The sequence below is a fragment of the Mustela lutreola genome, chromosome 5, assembly GCF_030435805.1.
Source record: "Mustela lutreola isolate mMusLut2 chromosome 5, mMusLut2.pri, whole genome shotgun sequence".
Classification (NCBI taxonomy): Eukaryota; Metazoa; Chordata; class Mammalia; order Carnivora; family Mustelidae; genus Mustela; species Mustela lutreola.
Window position 1 is genome coordinate 78,642,241 of NC_081294.1, and position 17,842 is coordinate 78,660,082.

The 17,842-nt window shown below is 43.2% G+C and overlaps 5 protein-coding genes across 11 annotated transcripts in view; all 5 read left to right on the top strand.

Annotated features, from left to right (window-relative positions):
• LOC131832160 (protocadherin alpha-1-like) overlaps nucleotides 1-17,842 on the top strand; it is a 157,107-nt gene that overhangs the window by 131,979 nt on the left and 7,286 nt on the right.
• The window catches only part of LOC131832159 (protocadherin alpha-3-like), a 149,815-nt gene that overhangs the window by 124,684 nt on the left and 7,289 nt on the right, over nucleotides 1-17,842 (top strand).
• Nucleotides 1-17,842, top strand: part of LOC131832161 (protocadherin alpha-6-like) — a 119,504-nt gene that overhangs the window by 97,596 nt on the left and 4,066 nt on the right.
• The window catches only part of LOC131832162 (protocadherin alpha-7-like), a 109,355-nt gene that overhangs the window by 87,447 nt on the left and 4,066 nt on the right, over nucleotides 1-17,842 (top strand).
• LOC131832158 (protocadherin alpha-C2) overlaps nucleotides 1-17,842 on the top strand; it is a 114,516-nt gene that overhangs the window by 59,217 nt on the left and 37,457 nt on the right. The window contains exons 1-2 of one of the 7 annotated variants that reach the window (XM_059174819.1): nucleotides 8,022-11,226; nucleotides 15,528-17,023. The exons of 3 other annotated variants lie outside the window; for them this stretch is intronic. In XM_059174819.1, coding sequence (XP_059030802.1) covers nucleotides 8,665-11,226; nucleotides 15,528-15,662 — 2,697 coding nt within the window. In that variant the 5' untranslated portion in view covers nucleotides 8,022-8,664 and the 3' untranslated portion in view covers nucleotides 15,663-17,023. 3 more of the 7 variants (XM_059174820.1, XM_059174817.1, XM_059174813.1) reach the window with 3 other exon arrangements.

Below are 17,842 nucleotides of genomic sequence, written 5' to 3' on the forward strand. Positions count from 1 at the left end.
CACTGGATTTATTGGAGAATTCTCCAATAGATTTAGATTTTTTAAAAAAAAAGTCACAGGTTAAAGTGTTGATTGATTGGGGAATTTTATGTATATTTTTTTCCTGTTCATTGCTGAAAACCTGAAGTTGGTATCAGCCAATTATAGATGCCTCAACTTAAATGATTTTAAGATCTTTTGAGACCATTAATTCAGAGATGCTGTATAAATAGAACCAGTACTAGATTTTCTTCCACTCTACCTTATTATGTCAGTTAGGTAGAATAAGCATTTTTTTGCTTGTAATATAAAAAAAGAGAGAGAATGCAGAAGGTTGGATTCCCCCCCCTTTTTTACTCCCTTCTTCTCAGGTTATTTGGATAATTTCATGAGACTTCTATCCCTATGCTACCCCTTCTTTTTTCTGGCTAATAATCACTGAGAACTTATATACTGAAATTTTTACATGCTTTATCTCAATAAAGTAAGTACTAGTGTTTCTTATTTTACTAAGCTGAGTATTAGGGAAATTAAACAAATTTTTTAAGGACACGTAATTAGTAAACAGTAGAGCTAGATCTTGAATCATAGAATTTGATCTTACTTTAAGCAGGAGTACTAGAAGAGGGCCCTACCTAGATGCATGATTTTAGCATTCAGTGTGATTTAAAACCTTGAAGGAGCTGTTGGAGGGGGGTCTATAATTGCTAGTGGAATTTATAATTTTTATAATTTATAATTTTATAATTGCTAGTGGAATCTTAGATCTTACTATCTTAAAGATGCTTTGTAAGAAATTCTGAGGTTACTACAAATTTAAGAATCTATATGTCTTTCCTGAATCACTTTTAAAAAAAGAGCTTTTTTTAAAAAGTTATTTATTTATTTATTTGTGAGAGAGAGAGAGAGAGAGAGTCATAGCAAAAGAGAGCACAAGGGAGGCTTCCCACTGAGCAGGGAGCCTAACTTGGTGCTAGATCCCAGGACCTTGGGATCATGACTTGAGCCAAACACAGATCCTTAACTGGCTGAGCCACCCAGGTGCCCCCAAAAGACCTTTGATGAAGAAAGTTTTTTAGATAACCTTAATGATCTCATCAAAATACCTTAAAAGATCTTTTTTTTTTTTTAAGATTTTATTTATTTATTTGACAGACAGAGATCACAAGTAGGCAGAGAGACAGGCAGAGAGAGAGGAGGAAGCAGGCTCCCCGCCGAGCAGAGAGCCCGATGCGGGACTCGATCCCAGGACCCTGAGACCATGACCCGAGCTGAAGGCAGAGGCTTTAACCCACTGAGCCACCCAGGCGCCCCCCTTAAAAGATCTTTTAATATTCATTGAAAACACACTACATATTAACTTAGCTAATTTAAAGGATTTATATTTTACCCAACTTACAATGTATTGTATACATAACCGCTGAAGGAATTATGTAACAACATCTATCTCAAGGAATACATGAGTGGGATTTATATCAGAAAAGTCAGAATCATTTGTAAAACTTCATTTGGAAATTTAAGCAAAATATCATGGGTGGGAAGATGATAAAGAAAAGCTTGGGGTAGGAAATAAAAATTTATTTTGTATCATAATTTTATCAAGTCTAATCATTAAAAAAATCAGAAGATCCAATCAAAGTCTCAAAAAGAAAAAGAAATTTGTAATTATGGAAACAATTGAATAGAATCCCATTTGAAATACTTGGAAATTAATAGCTCTCGAGTCCAAATAATACAATTTTTTAAACAATTTTATTGATTTATTTGACAGAGAAAGGGAAAGAGACAGACAGCAAAAGCAGGAGAAGCAGGCTTCCCTCTGAGCAGGGAGCCCAATGTGGGCTCCCTGAACCCTGGGATCCCAGAACCCTGGGATCATGACCCAAGTTGAAGGCAGACACTTAACTGACTGATCTACTTGGGTGTCCCAAATAATACAATTCTTAATCAGGAGTACATGTGTAATGGTCAGATATTATAGCAGAATCTCAAGAAACAGAGGCATGGAAAAAAATTTCCTGGAGATTCTGATCCAGTATTTATATCAATACCAACCTCACTGTGCTGTTGTGAGGATTAAATGAGATAATACGTATAGAAATAATAACTGTTAAGTGCTAAGGCATCAGGGTGAAAGAGGGATCCCCAAAGCCAACAATTACCTCATACTTTGAATATATGAACAGATACTTCTGAGAAATATCTGAGAGGTACAATTTTGTTTGTTTTTTTTTCTAAGCAGCAAGCAAATTATGGCCTTCACTTAGAATGAGCTCAAGTCATATCTTGGAAAACAGTTTAAATTCAAAGAACCACAATAATATGTATGGTGGTTTTTTTTTTTTTTTTTTTTTTGAGAAAGAAAAAAAAAAAACATCCAAATCAATGAATGCTTTGGCTAAAATGCACTTGGGAACAAAGATGTTCGTTAGTGCCAGATTCCTGTCTTAGTTCATTCTATGGCTAAAATCCCAAGAATTACAAGGAGAAACAAGGCCAGACAAGGATTTCTATTAAAATAAGAGGCCTCAAGTGATGAATGGAAACTTGGAACAAGTTTTAATGGCAATGCTAGAAGCCAGAAATTAGTTTAAATACAAACTTAGTAATTTCTGGCAGGTATTGAATCTCAAATGGAATATTGGTGCTATTTTCAGTGAGTTACAAACATGGCTAACCTAGGCAGTTGTTTTCATTCCAGAGAACTCAGTTTGTTCCTGGATTGGCTTGGACACTTGATGCTTCCTTGTCCTGAGTCGTTGATAAAATGTTAAATAGGCTAAGACCAGTCAGTTGGATTGCTGTATTCACCCAATGAGATTTAACGTTCTAAAGCATTCCATTAATAAACACTCTTTGGCAGTGTTTTTCACACAGTTAAGCAATCACCTAATTATACTGTTTTGCAGCTTTTCTTTCTTCATTTTGTCTGCAAGGTTATATTGGGAGATTTGGTTTAACTGTCTCTGTGAACTTCAGAGAAGTTGTGCCTGTAGAATTTCCCTTATCAAAGACTCTGGTAACTGAAAATCTAGAATGCCAATGTGAAATATTTTTTTAAGTCTATGCAGTTGGCTTGATGTTACCAGTTTGGTTTAGTAGTCCCTAGCATGAATGCCGTCATTTCTAATGCTCATAAACAATCACTTTATTAATATCAGAGTTTTGAAGGAATTTATATCAAATTCAAAGGCACTCTTTAAAAAAAAAGTAGGAAATTTAGTTCCCTGGTCACATCTGTAAATTCTTCCATTACCCTGGAAGATCATATATCTTGTTAAAGACACTTGACTTACTTCTGGCACCGATCTTGAGGTTTAAGTTCTGCTTAAACATTTCCTTTGATGAAAAACAAAGAATCTGGGCAATACATTTTCTAAATATCTTTCAACCTTTAACATTCTATAATTTTTGTTAGGCTATCTCCATTGAGAATACTGATAGAGAAGCAGAGCCAGAAACTAAATGAACAGTTTGGTTTTATCTGTTAATATTGCACTGTCTGCCCAAACCTTTAACCTAGTCTCTCCTTTTACTGTTACTCATCCAAAGATAGTCTGAGTCCCTTTGTTTATTCTAAGCAATTTTTATATGCCTCAGTTCAGAATCAATAGTATATTAGTTTCTCAGAACTAAAAATGTAGAGGTTTCTCCCTGAAAGCTAATGCCTTCTGGAGGGAAGGGAATGTGAAAAAAATTTAGCTGTCATGTTACATGAAAAATCTTTTTTATGTCCCCACCCACTGGGTGGTGTATCTATAGAGAATGCTGTATCCATATAGGGAAGTATTTGACTTCTGGAGATGCATAAAGACAGAAGTCCTGGTCCTTTATAACGAAGTGAAAATTTTTAACAACTTTGGGGCTGCACTAATGAAGATCCTTCCTGATTTGGCAGATATTCTCATCATGGTCCACCCAAAAAGCCCGATCAAACTAATGGAGTATGTCCCCTTGCCCCACAGCCAAAAAACTCCAGATGGTTTGGTTCTGATCATCTCAAAGTGAGATTATTTGTAATGATGCAATAACAAAGGAAAAATTTATGTGAATTGGGAGAGTTCACTGAGTGCTGGTATTTTTCTTATAGCCTTAATTCAGTTGTGTTGTGATTGGTTTTGCTCTTGTGTCCAGTGACTTCATGATAGACTCATTTTACAAATATAATGAAGGGATATAATTGAGGAATACTATCTCAAAATTATTGTCTACCATGGGGATAAACAAAACTGTGTCTACCGTGACACAAAACCTTGCCTATCATGGAACTTCTCTTAACCTGTCACTTTTTTTGTTAGTTACAAGCATCAAGTACTTGTACTTTATGATTACAATATAAAGTAGAAAGAATGATCACTTAATACTTTTGGGCAGAGTCTTTTTAGAGTTCAGCAACTTTATTAGTGGGATTCAGTTCTCCAGGGGTATATACAAATATGAAATGCAAAGTATATCAAATTTTAAAGGAAAAAAATCCACAGTAAATTCATTTCAGACTCTTGAGCCCCTTCTCCATTAGACATAGTCTGTCCATATACAACGAAGAGGACAAGCCCAAACTGTAGCAGCTCTTGAATTTGCCAAAAAGGATCTGAAGAAAATGACACAATTATCATTTATTGAAAGTTTATAGGGTTTCCCACACTGTGAAGAATACACAGAAGTGGGGCGCCTGGGTGGCTCAGTGGGTTAAGTCTCTGCCTTTGGCTCAGGTCATGATCTCAGGGTCCAGGGATCGAGCCCCACATCAGGCTCTCTGCTCAGCAGGGAGCCTGCTTCCTCCTCTCTCTCTGCCTGCCCCTGTGCCTGCTTGTGATCTCTCTCTCTCTGTCAAATAAATAAATAAAATCTTAAAAAAAAAAAAAGAATACACAGAAAAAGACTTCTTTTGCAGGTTGCTTATAATTCAAGTGAAGAGATACTATTAAAGCATTCGGATGAATGAAGAATGACACATGTCAGCATTCAGAAATATGTGGTAGACTGCGGAAGAGGGGGGAAAAGGCCATTATGAGACTAGACGTTTCTTGGATTAGATGAGTTTTAAGATGGATTTTGGAATGTATGTAAGACTTGGGGAGAGCAAAAAGAAGAAGCTGTTTCTATTTCAGAGAATTGCAGAAGTTGTATATTTAGTTCTGTTCAAAAAACATTAATTAAGTGCCTAGCACTGTGCTGTGTGCTGGAGATTACAGCATGTTTGGGAACTCTGCTGTGCTCTGTTGCTCAAGTATTTTCACGTATCCTAAAAAGTTGAATCTCTGGAGACATGTGGGTGGCTCAGTTATTAAGCATCTGACTTTGGCTCATGTCATGACCTCAGGTCCTGGGAACGAACCGCCACATGAAGCCCTGTATCAAGCCCCACATTGGGCTCTGCACTTAGGGGGGTCTGTTTACCCCCCTCCCTCTGCCTCTCATCCCCGCTTGCACATGCTGTGTCTCAAATTAATACATGAAATCTTAAAAAAAAAAAAAAAGGTGAATCTCTTGTGAGGAAGCAAATCCCTTGAAGGAATTCTCATGACAGAAGTCCCTTTTCCTTAGTGATACAAAAAGGGACTGGTTTTCGTTTTCAAAATATAGGCTAAGCTCTAGAAGTAATTGGGAAAGCTTAACTTTGGTGCACACTCAGCTTCCCATCATCACTGACTTCCGCCATGCTATATAGATACTGTCAAGTATTATGTGATAATAAATTGTTGCATTTTAATAATAATAATAGTTATAACATACTTGTCAGTCACTATGTAAATTGCTTTAAATACAACATCTTGTATAATCATAACTACCCTTACTTAATATTGTCTGTCTTCCCTGATTAAAATGAGTAAACTGAAACTTACATTTCAGTGCATGTCCAAGGCCATATGGTTAGTCACTGGCAAGTGGATGACCAACTCCAAAGTCTGTGTTCCTAAACACTGTGCTACTCTGCTTTTTAATAGGGGTTCTTGAAGGTCCAAGGGAAGGAGTACAAAGTAAGGGAAGCAGTGGTCAAGGCATTAACATTCATATTGTCGACAGGACACTTGCCAGCAATCTGAGCAATCTCATTCCACCAACTAGGAAGGTTGGCAAGAGGCTTAGTACAGTAGAGTGTGGAACAAAATCATTGTAGTGCCAAATATAGTACAATCTCTCTAGGACAATGTCTTTGAAAAGATGACTGATTTGTGTTGGCTTTCTGTTTGCCTTCTCAATCACTGAGGGTGTAAATACTAGTTGAAACTTATGATCCTGACACATCAAAATGGATAACCTGGCAGGTGTCCTTCCTGAAAGATGACAAAATTGCTAAAAGACAAGCCTTGTTTTTTCTCTAGAGATGTGACACTTGGGGGCTTCCATTAAAGACTTTACAAAGCCTCTGTCACTTTAAGTGTCACTCTTCCTTAAGTGCCTATGATCTTTTCAGGGGCACAGATCCATGCATGGTCAATACCCAGTGGCCAGGTTTCTGAGCTGTGGGCAGAGGTGGCAGTGACTGTCAGGCCCTGGGAGGAGATGAAAAAAGAAAAGGTCACTCTTCCTGACAACTTATAACTTGATTCCACTTATAAGCCATTTATTTTCAGAAATAAGTAATGGGTGAAGACACAGGCCAGGCCTACAATTCATGCACTTGAGAGTTTAAGGCTTTCTGAGATCAAATTACCACAGCAAACAGAGACAGAGTTATTGTAGGGACATTTGGGGAGGAAGCAGACAGAGAAGGAGAAGCCAGAGACCTAAGAAAAGAGACAGGAATAGTATGTGATGGAAATTGCTTCCCACTCTGCACCCTTGAAGGAATGAAGAGGACAAATAAGAAGCAGCAGTGATAGGAGGAATCTGGGAGCATCTCTGGAATCAAATTGGTTGGGTTGTGGAGTGTTGTCAGCAAGTGCACTTAGTGGGTGGGAAGGAAGGGAGGTCCTAGTTCAGGTCTTTGAAATCTGGGTGTTAGGATCATTGCCTTGGCCCCTTCAGCCATCCCCTCAAGGAGGGAAGAATGCCAAATGTCAGCTCTCATTCTGGCGTTATTCCAGCCCATAGCTAGAAAATGACCCACAGAGGGAGATGGAGGAGTGAGAGGATGCTGGGAGATGAGAAAGGGACAGGACTTTTTGGTGAGTGCTTTTTGCACGTGGGGCAATGGATTTTAAATTCCTGTGGAAGAGGAGAGGAGATGGCCTGGGAAGAGTGGGTGTCTGGAACAGAGAAGAAGAGGCAGTGACACAGCACAGAGACACTTCCTCTGATCCTTTAGCCTTCTCATTCACTGAAGAGAAACTGGTTGTCTCTGTAGCAATACAAGGTTGAGTCTTAGGAGAAAGGAGGGCCAGAGGTGGAAAGAAACCTCATATTTATGGGAGGGGAGCTGCAGCCATCGAAACTGCTGACTGTTGTAAGATAAATCCCAATGTCCCCCATTTTGCTTAATAACAGCAGATTTTTCACTGCAAAGCATTCATGGAGTCCAAATTCTAGCCTGGCTTGGGAGATCAAGAATCACCCTCTTGATGTAATGGTTTTGCAGGCTCTTGAAGACATTGTCATCTGTTCAAGAAAAATTTTTAAATCACTCTTGAAAGAACAAAGAAAATGTCTTGGAGGATAAATTAAAAAGATTTGGAGTAAAAGAAGGAAAAACTTGAGGGAAGAATTTCTTTAAAATTTTACCAGATTTCCCCACTATGATACAAAGGGGTCAAATAAAACCTTCGCCTGCAGTTTTATGGAGCCAGTTTTTAAAATAAAATTTTGGATGTTTTCTTGGTTATTTGCCAAGGTACACGCTGAAAGCTAGCGCCACTTGGCTACTAGCAGAACTGAGTATTGGGATCCCAGGATGTTTAGGGCTTGCGCCGCAGAAGAGAACCGCACTTGCCATCCTCCTCCCTTTGCCCCAGGAGTTGAATACTTTCTGCACTATTCAGGAGTATTGTAGGGAAAACGTTGGGGTCAGGTGAATAATCCCCATGGTCAGCAACCCCAGAGCGCCTCCCTTGCGCTTGTTTCTCTTGAATGTGGAGCCGCCGCCCAGATGCCCCTACTAAGCTAAGGCCCCGAGTTTATTTTCCTGAGTCGCGCTTGGAAATCTTTTCCTGGGAAGGTGATAGCCCAAGTCCTAGAAACAGAACTGCTTGTCCTAGAATAATCTCTTTACGAGACGCGTTAGCCGGCGGAGGGACCGTGGAGACTGGCTGAGCAGGGAGCGGGGGGCAGGGAGAAAGGGAGTGGCCGCGTGCCCGCGGTCTGCCGGGATCCCGCGGGGCCAGGCTGAGGGAGCCGGGGCTGGAGTGGCTGGAGCGACCGATCGCTCCCGGTCGCCGTCTGCCACCTTGGTGCGGAATCCGAGCCGGACTTGCGGAGCGCTCCTTCCCCTCCCCTTCTGCTTCCTTTTCCCTCCCCCAGGAGCGGCGGCGGCGGCAGGCAGGCAGCGGAGCCAGGCTGAGCGGCTCTGAGGCAAGCGGAGGAGCTGGGATATGGGGCGTCGGCGGGGGCGGAGGGGCCAGGAGCCCTCCGGAGGGCCTACGATCGGAGCGGCCCCCGGCGTTTGCTAACGCGTGAGCCGTGGGGGAGCGGGCGCAGGGTGGCACGAGCGGAGGCGGAGGCGGGGCCCGGGCGTGGAGCACGGCTGGGAAAACTGCTGCCTCCGGCCCTGCCCCGCGGCTCCCACCTCCGCCGCGGCCGGTGGCTATGGAGCTGGGGGGTACCCGACCTGGGGCGACAGAGCATCCCCGACTCCGGCCGCCCATGTCCTGGCTGCTGCCGCCGCCGCCTCTCCTGCTGCTACTGCTGCTGCCGGGCCCAGCGGCCTCCCAGCTGCGATACTCGGTGCCGGAGGAGCAGGCGCCCGGCGCGCTGGTGGGCAACGTGGCTAACGCGCTGGGGCTGGAACTGCGGCGCTTGGGGCCCGGCTGCCTGCGCATCAACCATCTGGGTGCGCCCAGTCCGCGCTACCTGGAGCTGGACCTGACGAGCGGAGCGCTCTTCGTCAACGAGCGCATTGACCGGGAGGCGCTGTGTGAGCAGCGGCCTCGCTGCCTGCTCAGCTTGGAGGTGCTGGCGCACAGCCCCGTAGCGGTGAGTGCCGTGGAGGTGGAGGTGCTGGACATCAACGACAACTCGCCGCGCTTCCCGCGGCCCGACTACCGGCTTCAGGTGAGCGAGTCGGTGGCCCCTGGAGCGCGCTTTCACATAGAGAGCGCGCAGGACCCCGACGTGGGCGCCAACTCGGTGCAGACCTACGAGCTCAGCCCCAGCGAGCACTTTGAGCTGGACCTGAAACCCCTGCAGGAGAACAGTAAGGTGCTGGAGCTGGTGCTGCGGAAGGGCCTGGACCGAGAGCAGGCCGTCTTGCACCACCTGATTCTCACAGCTGTGGACGGTGGCAGTCCAGCCCGCTCGGGCACGGCACAGATCTCCGTGCGTGTCCTGGACACTAATGACAACTCTCCCACCTTCGACCAGTCCACTTACCGCGTCCAGCTTCGGGAGGACGCCCCGCCAGGCACGCTGGTGGTGAAGCTGAATGCCTCGGACCCGGATGAGGGTTCCAATGGCGAGCTCAGGTACTCCTTGAGCAGCTACACGTCGGACCGGGAGAGGCAGCTCTTCAGCATCGATGCCAGCACTGGGGAAGTGCGGGTAAGTGGAGCGCTGGATTATGAGGAGGCCTCTTCCTACCAGATCTATGTGCAGGCGACTGACCAGGGTCCAGTGCCCATGGTGGGTCACTGCAAAGTGTTGGTGGACATTGTGGATGTGAATGACAATGCACCAGAGGTAGTGCTCACGGACCTGTACAGCCCAGTGCCAGAGGACGCTGCATCCAACACCGTTGTGGCCCTCCTCAGTGTCAATGACCAAGACTCGGGCCTCAACCGGAAGGTGAGTCTGGGCCTGGAGGCCTCTCTGCCTTTCCGACTGAACGGCTTTGGAAACTCCTACACACTGGTGGTGAGCGGTCCGCTGGATCGGGAGCGTGTGGCCGCCTACAACATCACAGTGACGGCCACCGATGGGGGAGTACCCCAGCTCACATCCCAGCGGACGCTGCGGGTTGAGATCTCTGACATCAATGACAACCCACCAAGCTTCCTCCAGGACTCCTACTCCATCTACATCGAGGAGAACAACTTGCCAGGGGTGTTGCTCTGCACTGTGCAAGCCACAGACCCAGATGAGAAGGAGAATGCGGAGGTGACCTACTCCCTCCTGGAGAGGGAGATTCAAGGGCTGCCAGTCACCTCCTATGTCTCCGTTAACAGTGCCAGTGGCAGCCTTTATGCTGTCAACTCCTTTGACTATGAGAAGTTTCGGGAGTTCTTTGTGACCGTGGAGGCCCAGGACAAGGGGAGTCCACCACTGAGCAGCACTGTGACCGCCAATGTGTATGTGGTGGACATGAATGACCATGCCCCCCACATCCTGTACCCTACCTCAACTAACTCTTCAGCAGCCATTGAGATGGTGCCTCGGACTGCCCCTGCTGGCTATCTGGTCACCAAAGTCATAGCCATGGACTCAGACTCTGGCCAAAATGCTTGGCTCTTTTACCATCTGGCCCAGACTTCTGACGTGGACCTCTTCAAAGTCGAGCTACACACAGGAGAGATTAGGACTACCAGGAAGATGGGAGATGAGAGTGGAACTACTTTCAACCTAACGGTGGTGGTCCGAGACAATGGAGAGCCATCACTGTCATCCTCCGTGGCCATTACAGTGGCTGTGGTGGACAGAGTCTCCAGAATCCTCCCGGATACTCAGAGACATGTTAAGAGTCCGCGGACATATTCTGAAATTACGCTCTACCTGATAATAGCATTAAGCACAGTGTCTTTTATATTTCTTTTGACAATCATTGTTTTGAGCATCATCAAGTGCTACCGCTACACGGCATACGGCACCGCGTGCTGTGGGGGCTTCTGTGGAGTGAGGGAGCGCTGCCCCGCCGAACTCAACAAACAGGCCAATAACAATATCGATGCCAGGTTACCCCATGGCCTCAAAGTGCAGCCTCACTTCATTGAAGTGCGAGGGAATGGCTCCCTCACCAAGACCTACTGCTACAAGGCCTGTCTGACAGCAGGCTCAGGGAGTGACACTTTCATGTTTTATAACACAGGGGTGCAGACAGGACTGGGGCCTGGGGGAGCCCAAGCAGCCACGAGTGACAGCAGGCACCTCACAGGCCAAAGTGGGCAGAGTGCCGGGAACCTGATTATTCTCAAAAATGATGCTGTTTCTCAAAATGAGGTGAGATAGCAGTCAAGGGGTCATGCGTTTTCACACATCCCCTCCCCACGCCCCAAGTGTCATTGGCTTCATTGAGTTACTAACAGTGACGGGGTTACCTGGTAAACTGAATATATATAGTACCTGTGACTTGATTATAATCTGTGTTGTTCCCACGCTAGAAAAGTAACATCAGAGAATTGTTTTACTTTGTTTTCTTTCCAGACGTATGAAGCCTTGACCATAACAATGTTGGAGAAATAAGGATTGGTCTTAAATATTTGATGTTAAAACAGAGCTCTGCAGAGGGCTGGAACAGGCTTGAGAATAAGATGATGCCATACTGGGTAATGTTTTGAGATTCAAGGAGAAATGGCCTCTGCTGTATCATCTAGAGGGAAAGTTCTCTTCGGAAGTACTCTAGGAGTGTTGGTTTTCAAAAAGCTCTGAGACCTCTACAGGTTGTGGTGGTCGACTCTGCATGCTGTCCTTGTTTATACCTTGAAAATTATCCAGTTACTATTTCTGGTAATTGCGCCGAACTGATATGATAGGATCTTCTGGCAATTCATGTCAGAGGTCCTGTAGACCATGGATCTCACCTTGCAGCCCAAGTGTGCTTTGGCTCATTGATATGGTAATTCTACTGTAGGGGGTACCTGAGGAAATGAAGGATGGTAAGGCGAAGAGACCAAGAACGGATTTGTCTGATTGGGCTACGGAGGTATTAGAACAAGTGGACTGAGGAAGTGGGGATGTGGTGGATACCAGGACAAGCTGGAATTGGGGAGAAGGAGAAAAGAACTCTCCTGTTTGTCACCTTTCTTGGCATAGGGCACGTTCATTGTAATATGATGTCCCTGCAGTAGATTAAATGTAATCTGTAATCTCCTGACTTCCTGTGGACAGTTTCAAAGGTTTTAATGAGATGTGAAGTAGCCTCTCAAGTCCTTTCTATCTTTGTTAAATGACAGAACTTCAAGGAATAGTCCAACATATTCCAAAGCACATGTTCATTTTCTGGATCTAAGATTTAGTTTGCAATGGCTAGAAAAGCCTTGGAAAGTGGATGGCTTGCTGTACATCAAAGACAGGTGTTGATAAATGCACAGGTTTTAAGTTTTGTGTTTTAAAGATTTATTTATTTATTTGAGAGCGACAGAGAGGATGAAGGTGGGGGGTTGGGGAGGAACAGAGGGAGAGAGAGTCCCAAGCTGACTCCATGCTAAGCACTGAGCCTGACTCAGAACTCGATCTCACAACCCTGAGATCATGACCTGAGCTGAAACCAAGAGTCGGACACTTAACTGAGTGTACCACCTAGCCGCCCCTTAAGTTTTAAGTAGGCAAAGGTCACTTGCTCATTATTATGAAGAAGGTATGTAAATTACTGGATGGTGCATGAATGTGTGGATGCATTTGGGTAGTGTGTCTCCATATGCATGCTTGAAAATAGAAAATAGAGGTCTGCTTTGTGATACTTTGAAGTTGTATTTCAGAAACCAGAATTTTGTTCCATCCATAGTGATAAATTGTTATCATCCCAAGCAACTACTTTGTAGCTAGGACTTTCAGAGGTACTACAAAAGGAATTAATAATATTTGTTCCTCCTATATTTTTGTGATGTATTTTCATACAGTTTCATATTCTAAATCCTCCTAATCTTGAGGAAAGTAATGCATACAATACAGAATAAAGCCCAGATGGATAGAGTATTTCCCACGTACATTGTAAGTGGATGTATCAGAGAAGCCTGCTAGTCAATATTGAGCAACCACTGGAGGCCGATTGCAGATTAAGAACAGGGGGACAAAATCAAGGAGTTTCCAGAATTCTTTAGATCATCGCTTTTGGAGGCATGTAAAAAGGCTCAGCTTTCAATAAGGATGCTGTAGACATTTGCTTAACATATTCTTGTGAAGCCCCTCTGGGCCTGGGTGGGCTGCAGGTGGTGAAAAGGCTGGGAGAGCATTGCTGCCAGCTGTGAGCTGGAAGCTCAGCTGAAGGACACTCTTCCCCTCCTCCAGGCTCAAAGCTTGGGGCAGTTTGATACATGAACTATTTCTGTCTTACACTGACCTGTGTGTTAATACGGACTTTGATACACAAACCTTTAACTGAGGAGAAAAGTATGTCAGAAAAGTGCTTGTTCCTGTGGGATTTTGGCAGGAGAATGAATGCATGATTTTAATCAAGGCAGATTTCTGCCAGCCACGTTCAAAAGTCCGGTGAAGAGCCCTAAGATCTCTAGCTCCTGAAATTATTACAGTTAGGAGGAGGGAGTGAGTCAGGTCAACATGGCAGAATGGAAGCAGAAGTCACTCAGCTCTGAAAGTCATGACTGCTAGATCAACTTATTAAACTCCCAGGGTAGGCTTTCTCTTTTCCCTACCCAGTTATTGCAGATGACGGGGAAACTTCATGCCGTGTGCTCACGTTAAATGAGATGAAGATGATAAAGGATGAGTAAGGGAATCTGCACTCAGTGACCACTATGCTATATAAAAATGTTCTGCTCTGTGATATATGTGTGATTTCATTCCCTGTAAATCATACATGAAAGAAACACTTACCAGCATCTAGCATATAAGGAAATAAGCTCAGAGAGGTTAAGTAACACACACAGTCATTCTGTTAGTCTATTTTCGGTCCTGCCTGTCTGATTTCAAACATTATGCTGTTTCAAATAGTATGCGTAGACAGAAATCCCAATGTTTATACTCCTTTTGTTATGTGATTATCTGGCATTTTGGCTACTACGTATGGGTTCACCTAGTAGGGTAAATTGACTGCTTTAGGAGAAAGAGTAATTCCTTGCATAAAAGTAGATCACAGTCGGGAGGATCAATATGTAAAAATGTTACTATCAAGCTGATATCTTTTTGTTTATCTGCTTCACTTTGGCATAGACTGTGGCGATCTTTCATCTCTGTTCTTTTTCTGATTTCTCTTTTTTGCTTATTAAAAAGCATTTAACATCAGATTCTAATCTTTTGATAGATTTTACCCCCAGTGAGCTGATTTTATGAGCCATTTGTGCAATGAGCTCTCTGAACTAACTTTTTGGCAATGGGGCAGAATTTCTCTTTGGAGATTTCTGAAAACCTGATATTGAATGTGGTTGGCGCCCCTTTCAGAGCCTCCAAGAAAAGGAAACCAAATCTTAAAGTAGATTCTGTGCCTTTGTGGTCCTGTGGCTCCTCATGAGTCACTCTGAGTGCTCTGGGCAGATATGTCCAACTGTGCTTCTGTGGGAGCGGGTGGCATAAGATGTGGAAATCACAAAACACTAGCAGAAATCAGTTTGCTGCCATTTATTTTCAAGCGATTTGTAGCCATCGGATCTTCTGTATTTCTGTCACTGTTTATACACTTGTACCCCTAACTGGATGCAGTGATTTGAAAGAGCTAATTCTTCTTCTAGTGGCACCTAATTTTTTCCCCTAGGACCAACCTTTCTATCTGGTGACTCTGTCCTGTATCAGAATTTACACTTAGTGCAAAGGGACATGGTGGTGAATTCATGAAACCTGTGTGATGGTCAGAATAGGCAAAGAAATTCTATCTGTGAATTTCTATTCCAGTGTTCCATCCTCTCACGGCTGCTTTTGAGTGGTGGGCTACTTTGTTTTGCCATTTCCATATTGGTTATAGGACTGTTCTGAGAAAAGGTTCTCTTTGGTCTGGTAATGTAATAATTTCTTCAAATTACCTCCTTCCTTGCTTTTTCTGCAGATCTGCTGAGCCAGATGGAATTATGGCTGAGCTCTTCTCTGTCTCCTTATCTTGCAAATATTCTGATTGATGATGAAACCTATTTATTGTAGCTTGAATGTCATTGGCTTACCCTTTCCTCTGACCCAGGGGTGAGCTGTCACATGGGCATCTGGTCTACCTCCAACCACTGCAGGGACACAGCCTGGCATATTATAAATTGCCCATTGGCATGCTGTCTGCTTGACAGAAAAGCAGAGTCAGTTCTGGATACTTGCCTTGGTTTGCCACCAATTTCTGCTCTCAATGAGAGGTTAGGATGATGTCATTTCACAGATATTTGAGGAAAACTTGCCATTACTGAGTCCAGAGGTTTCGATGAATTTAATGGAGATTTACAGGTGTCTTTGAACGTGACTTTTGTTAGGAATTCACCTGGTTCAAACTTTCTGTGTATAGTAAGTATGAATATAAATTTAGTTTGTCCATATGATCATATTTTTAGCATTATAACCTATAATCATGATTTCAAAAATCAAAGGGCAAGAGGATTCCTTAGCAAAATTTCAAATCTGCTCACCTAAAAATTACAATTTTTTTCTTTCAGGAATTTGAACTTGACAAATGCAAAGAAATATCTGACATTGCAAAGGTGAAGAAAAATGTTAGTTCCTTGGCACACAAACAACATCAGTTCCTTTCTGGCCTTGCAGGGTCAGGACTTTGGGCTCCAGGGAAGTGAAACTGTGAGTGAGGAAGTAACTGCTGTGCTAGCAGGCTGTGCCTCCAGAATTAGGCAAACCTAGCCTTTTCTGTTGTACTAGAACCCATTAGTATGTTTCAGTACTATATTTTTTTACTTTCCTGCTTCACGGATTAGCAAGTGACTTCAGAGGAAAGTAGTTCAATTGAATTCTTGTATTTCTCATCTTTTCAATTGCTTTACTAGAAGACTAGTATGTAATATAACAGTGATTATTTTAAATGTTATACTCCTTCTTGCCTTATTGACCCAACAGTTTATATATTCATTTTCTATTGCTTTGTAAGAAATTGACACAAATCAGTGGTTTAAAACAACTCCCATTTACTATCTCAGAGTCCTACAGGATGTGAGTGGGTTCTCTGCTTAGGTTTTCACACAGCTGAAGTCAATATGGCACCTTGGCTGAGCTGTCTTCTAGAGGCTTTGGGGAAGAATATGCTTTCAAGTTCATTCAGGCTGTTGGCAGATAATACTTCTTTGTGGACTCCATACTTACCTAGGGGTTGTGCTCAGGTCCTTGCCTCATGATACCCTCCATCTTTGGAGCTAACAGTGGAGAATCTTCTCTCCTGTGGAATCCCTCCCATGCTTCAAATCTCTCCAACTCTGTCTCTGACCTCTACACCCAGATTTAAAGGGCTTATGTGCTCAGATCAGTCTGGCCCAGATGATTTCCCTGTTGTAAAGCCAAGTGTGTCATATGATATAATCCAAGCAAAGTAAGAGCCATCATATTTATTCTTGGAGATTATGCAAGGCACATACATCAAGGTGTGAGGATCTTGCGGGGCGGGGGGGATTTTAGGATTCTGCCTCTCATAGTTTATACTAATGATCACAGAGTATCAGTGTGAAAAATCTGCAGGATACATCCTTAATAGAGTCCCTATAGGAAGAAAAGGAGACATTGCATGTAGTTTCATGTCTCAGAGGACGGTTTACCAATAGCATCAGCATGGATTTCCATGACAAGGAGTGTCGTTTCCTGAGTGGTCCTATGATTTTTTTTTTCTTTTTGAAGGAGATAAAGTATTTTAAACCTATTTTATTTTAAAATTTATTTATTTTAAAATTTAATTTTAAATTTGTCTTGAAAGAGGTGGTTCACCCTTCTATAGCTCAGATATTCTATGGTGTAAATAATAAATAATATCATTACAGGATAAATTAAATCTTTGTTATAATTTTGGTAGAAACTTAAATGGCTTCTTGCTCTTTATTAATGCTACGTCACCTGTATGGACTACCTAAATCAGTTTTTCCACATCTGGAGTTTTGTGGCTATTAGTCTCCTGAAGGACTAAGCTTTGAAACAACAGAATGTAGTGGGGCTTTCCACCAATAGGAATTAAGCATAGTTCTGGAATTTATCATCAAGTGTTAGAAAACTAAACAATCACACTTCATTCATATACTAAGGAGTATATGTCCCCAATGTGTCTGGTATATCAGTAGTCAACTTTTTTTTTTTAATATAATTTTTTATTTTTTATAAACATATATTTTTATCCCCAGGGGTACAGGTCTGTGAATCACCAGGTCTACACACTTCACAGCACTCACCAAAGCACATACCCTCCCCAATGTCCATAATACCACCCCCTTCTCCCAAACCCCCTCCCCCCAGCAACCCTCAGTTTGTTTTGTGAGATTAAGAGTCACTTATGGTTTGTCTCCCTCCCAATCCCATCTTCTTTCATTTATTCTTCTCGTACCCACTTAAGCCCCCATGTTGCAACACCACTTCCTCATATCAGGGAGATCATATGATAGTTGTCTTTCTCCGCCTGACTTATTTTGCTCCTACACTGTTGGTGGGAATGCAAGCTGGTGCAACCTCTCTGGAAAACAGCATGGAGGTTCCTCAAAATGTTGAAAATAGAACTGCCCTATGACCCAGCAACTGCACTATTGGGTATTTACCCTAAAGATACAAACGTAGTGATCCAAAGGGGCACGTGTACGCGAATGTTTATAGCAGCAATGTCCACAATAGCCAAACTATGGAAAGAACCTAGATGTCCATCAACAGATGAATGGATCAAGAAGATGTGGTATATATACACAATGGAATACTATGCAGCCATCAAAATAAATGAAATCTTGCCATTTGCGACAACATGGATGGAACTAGAGCGTATCATGCTTAGTAGTCA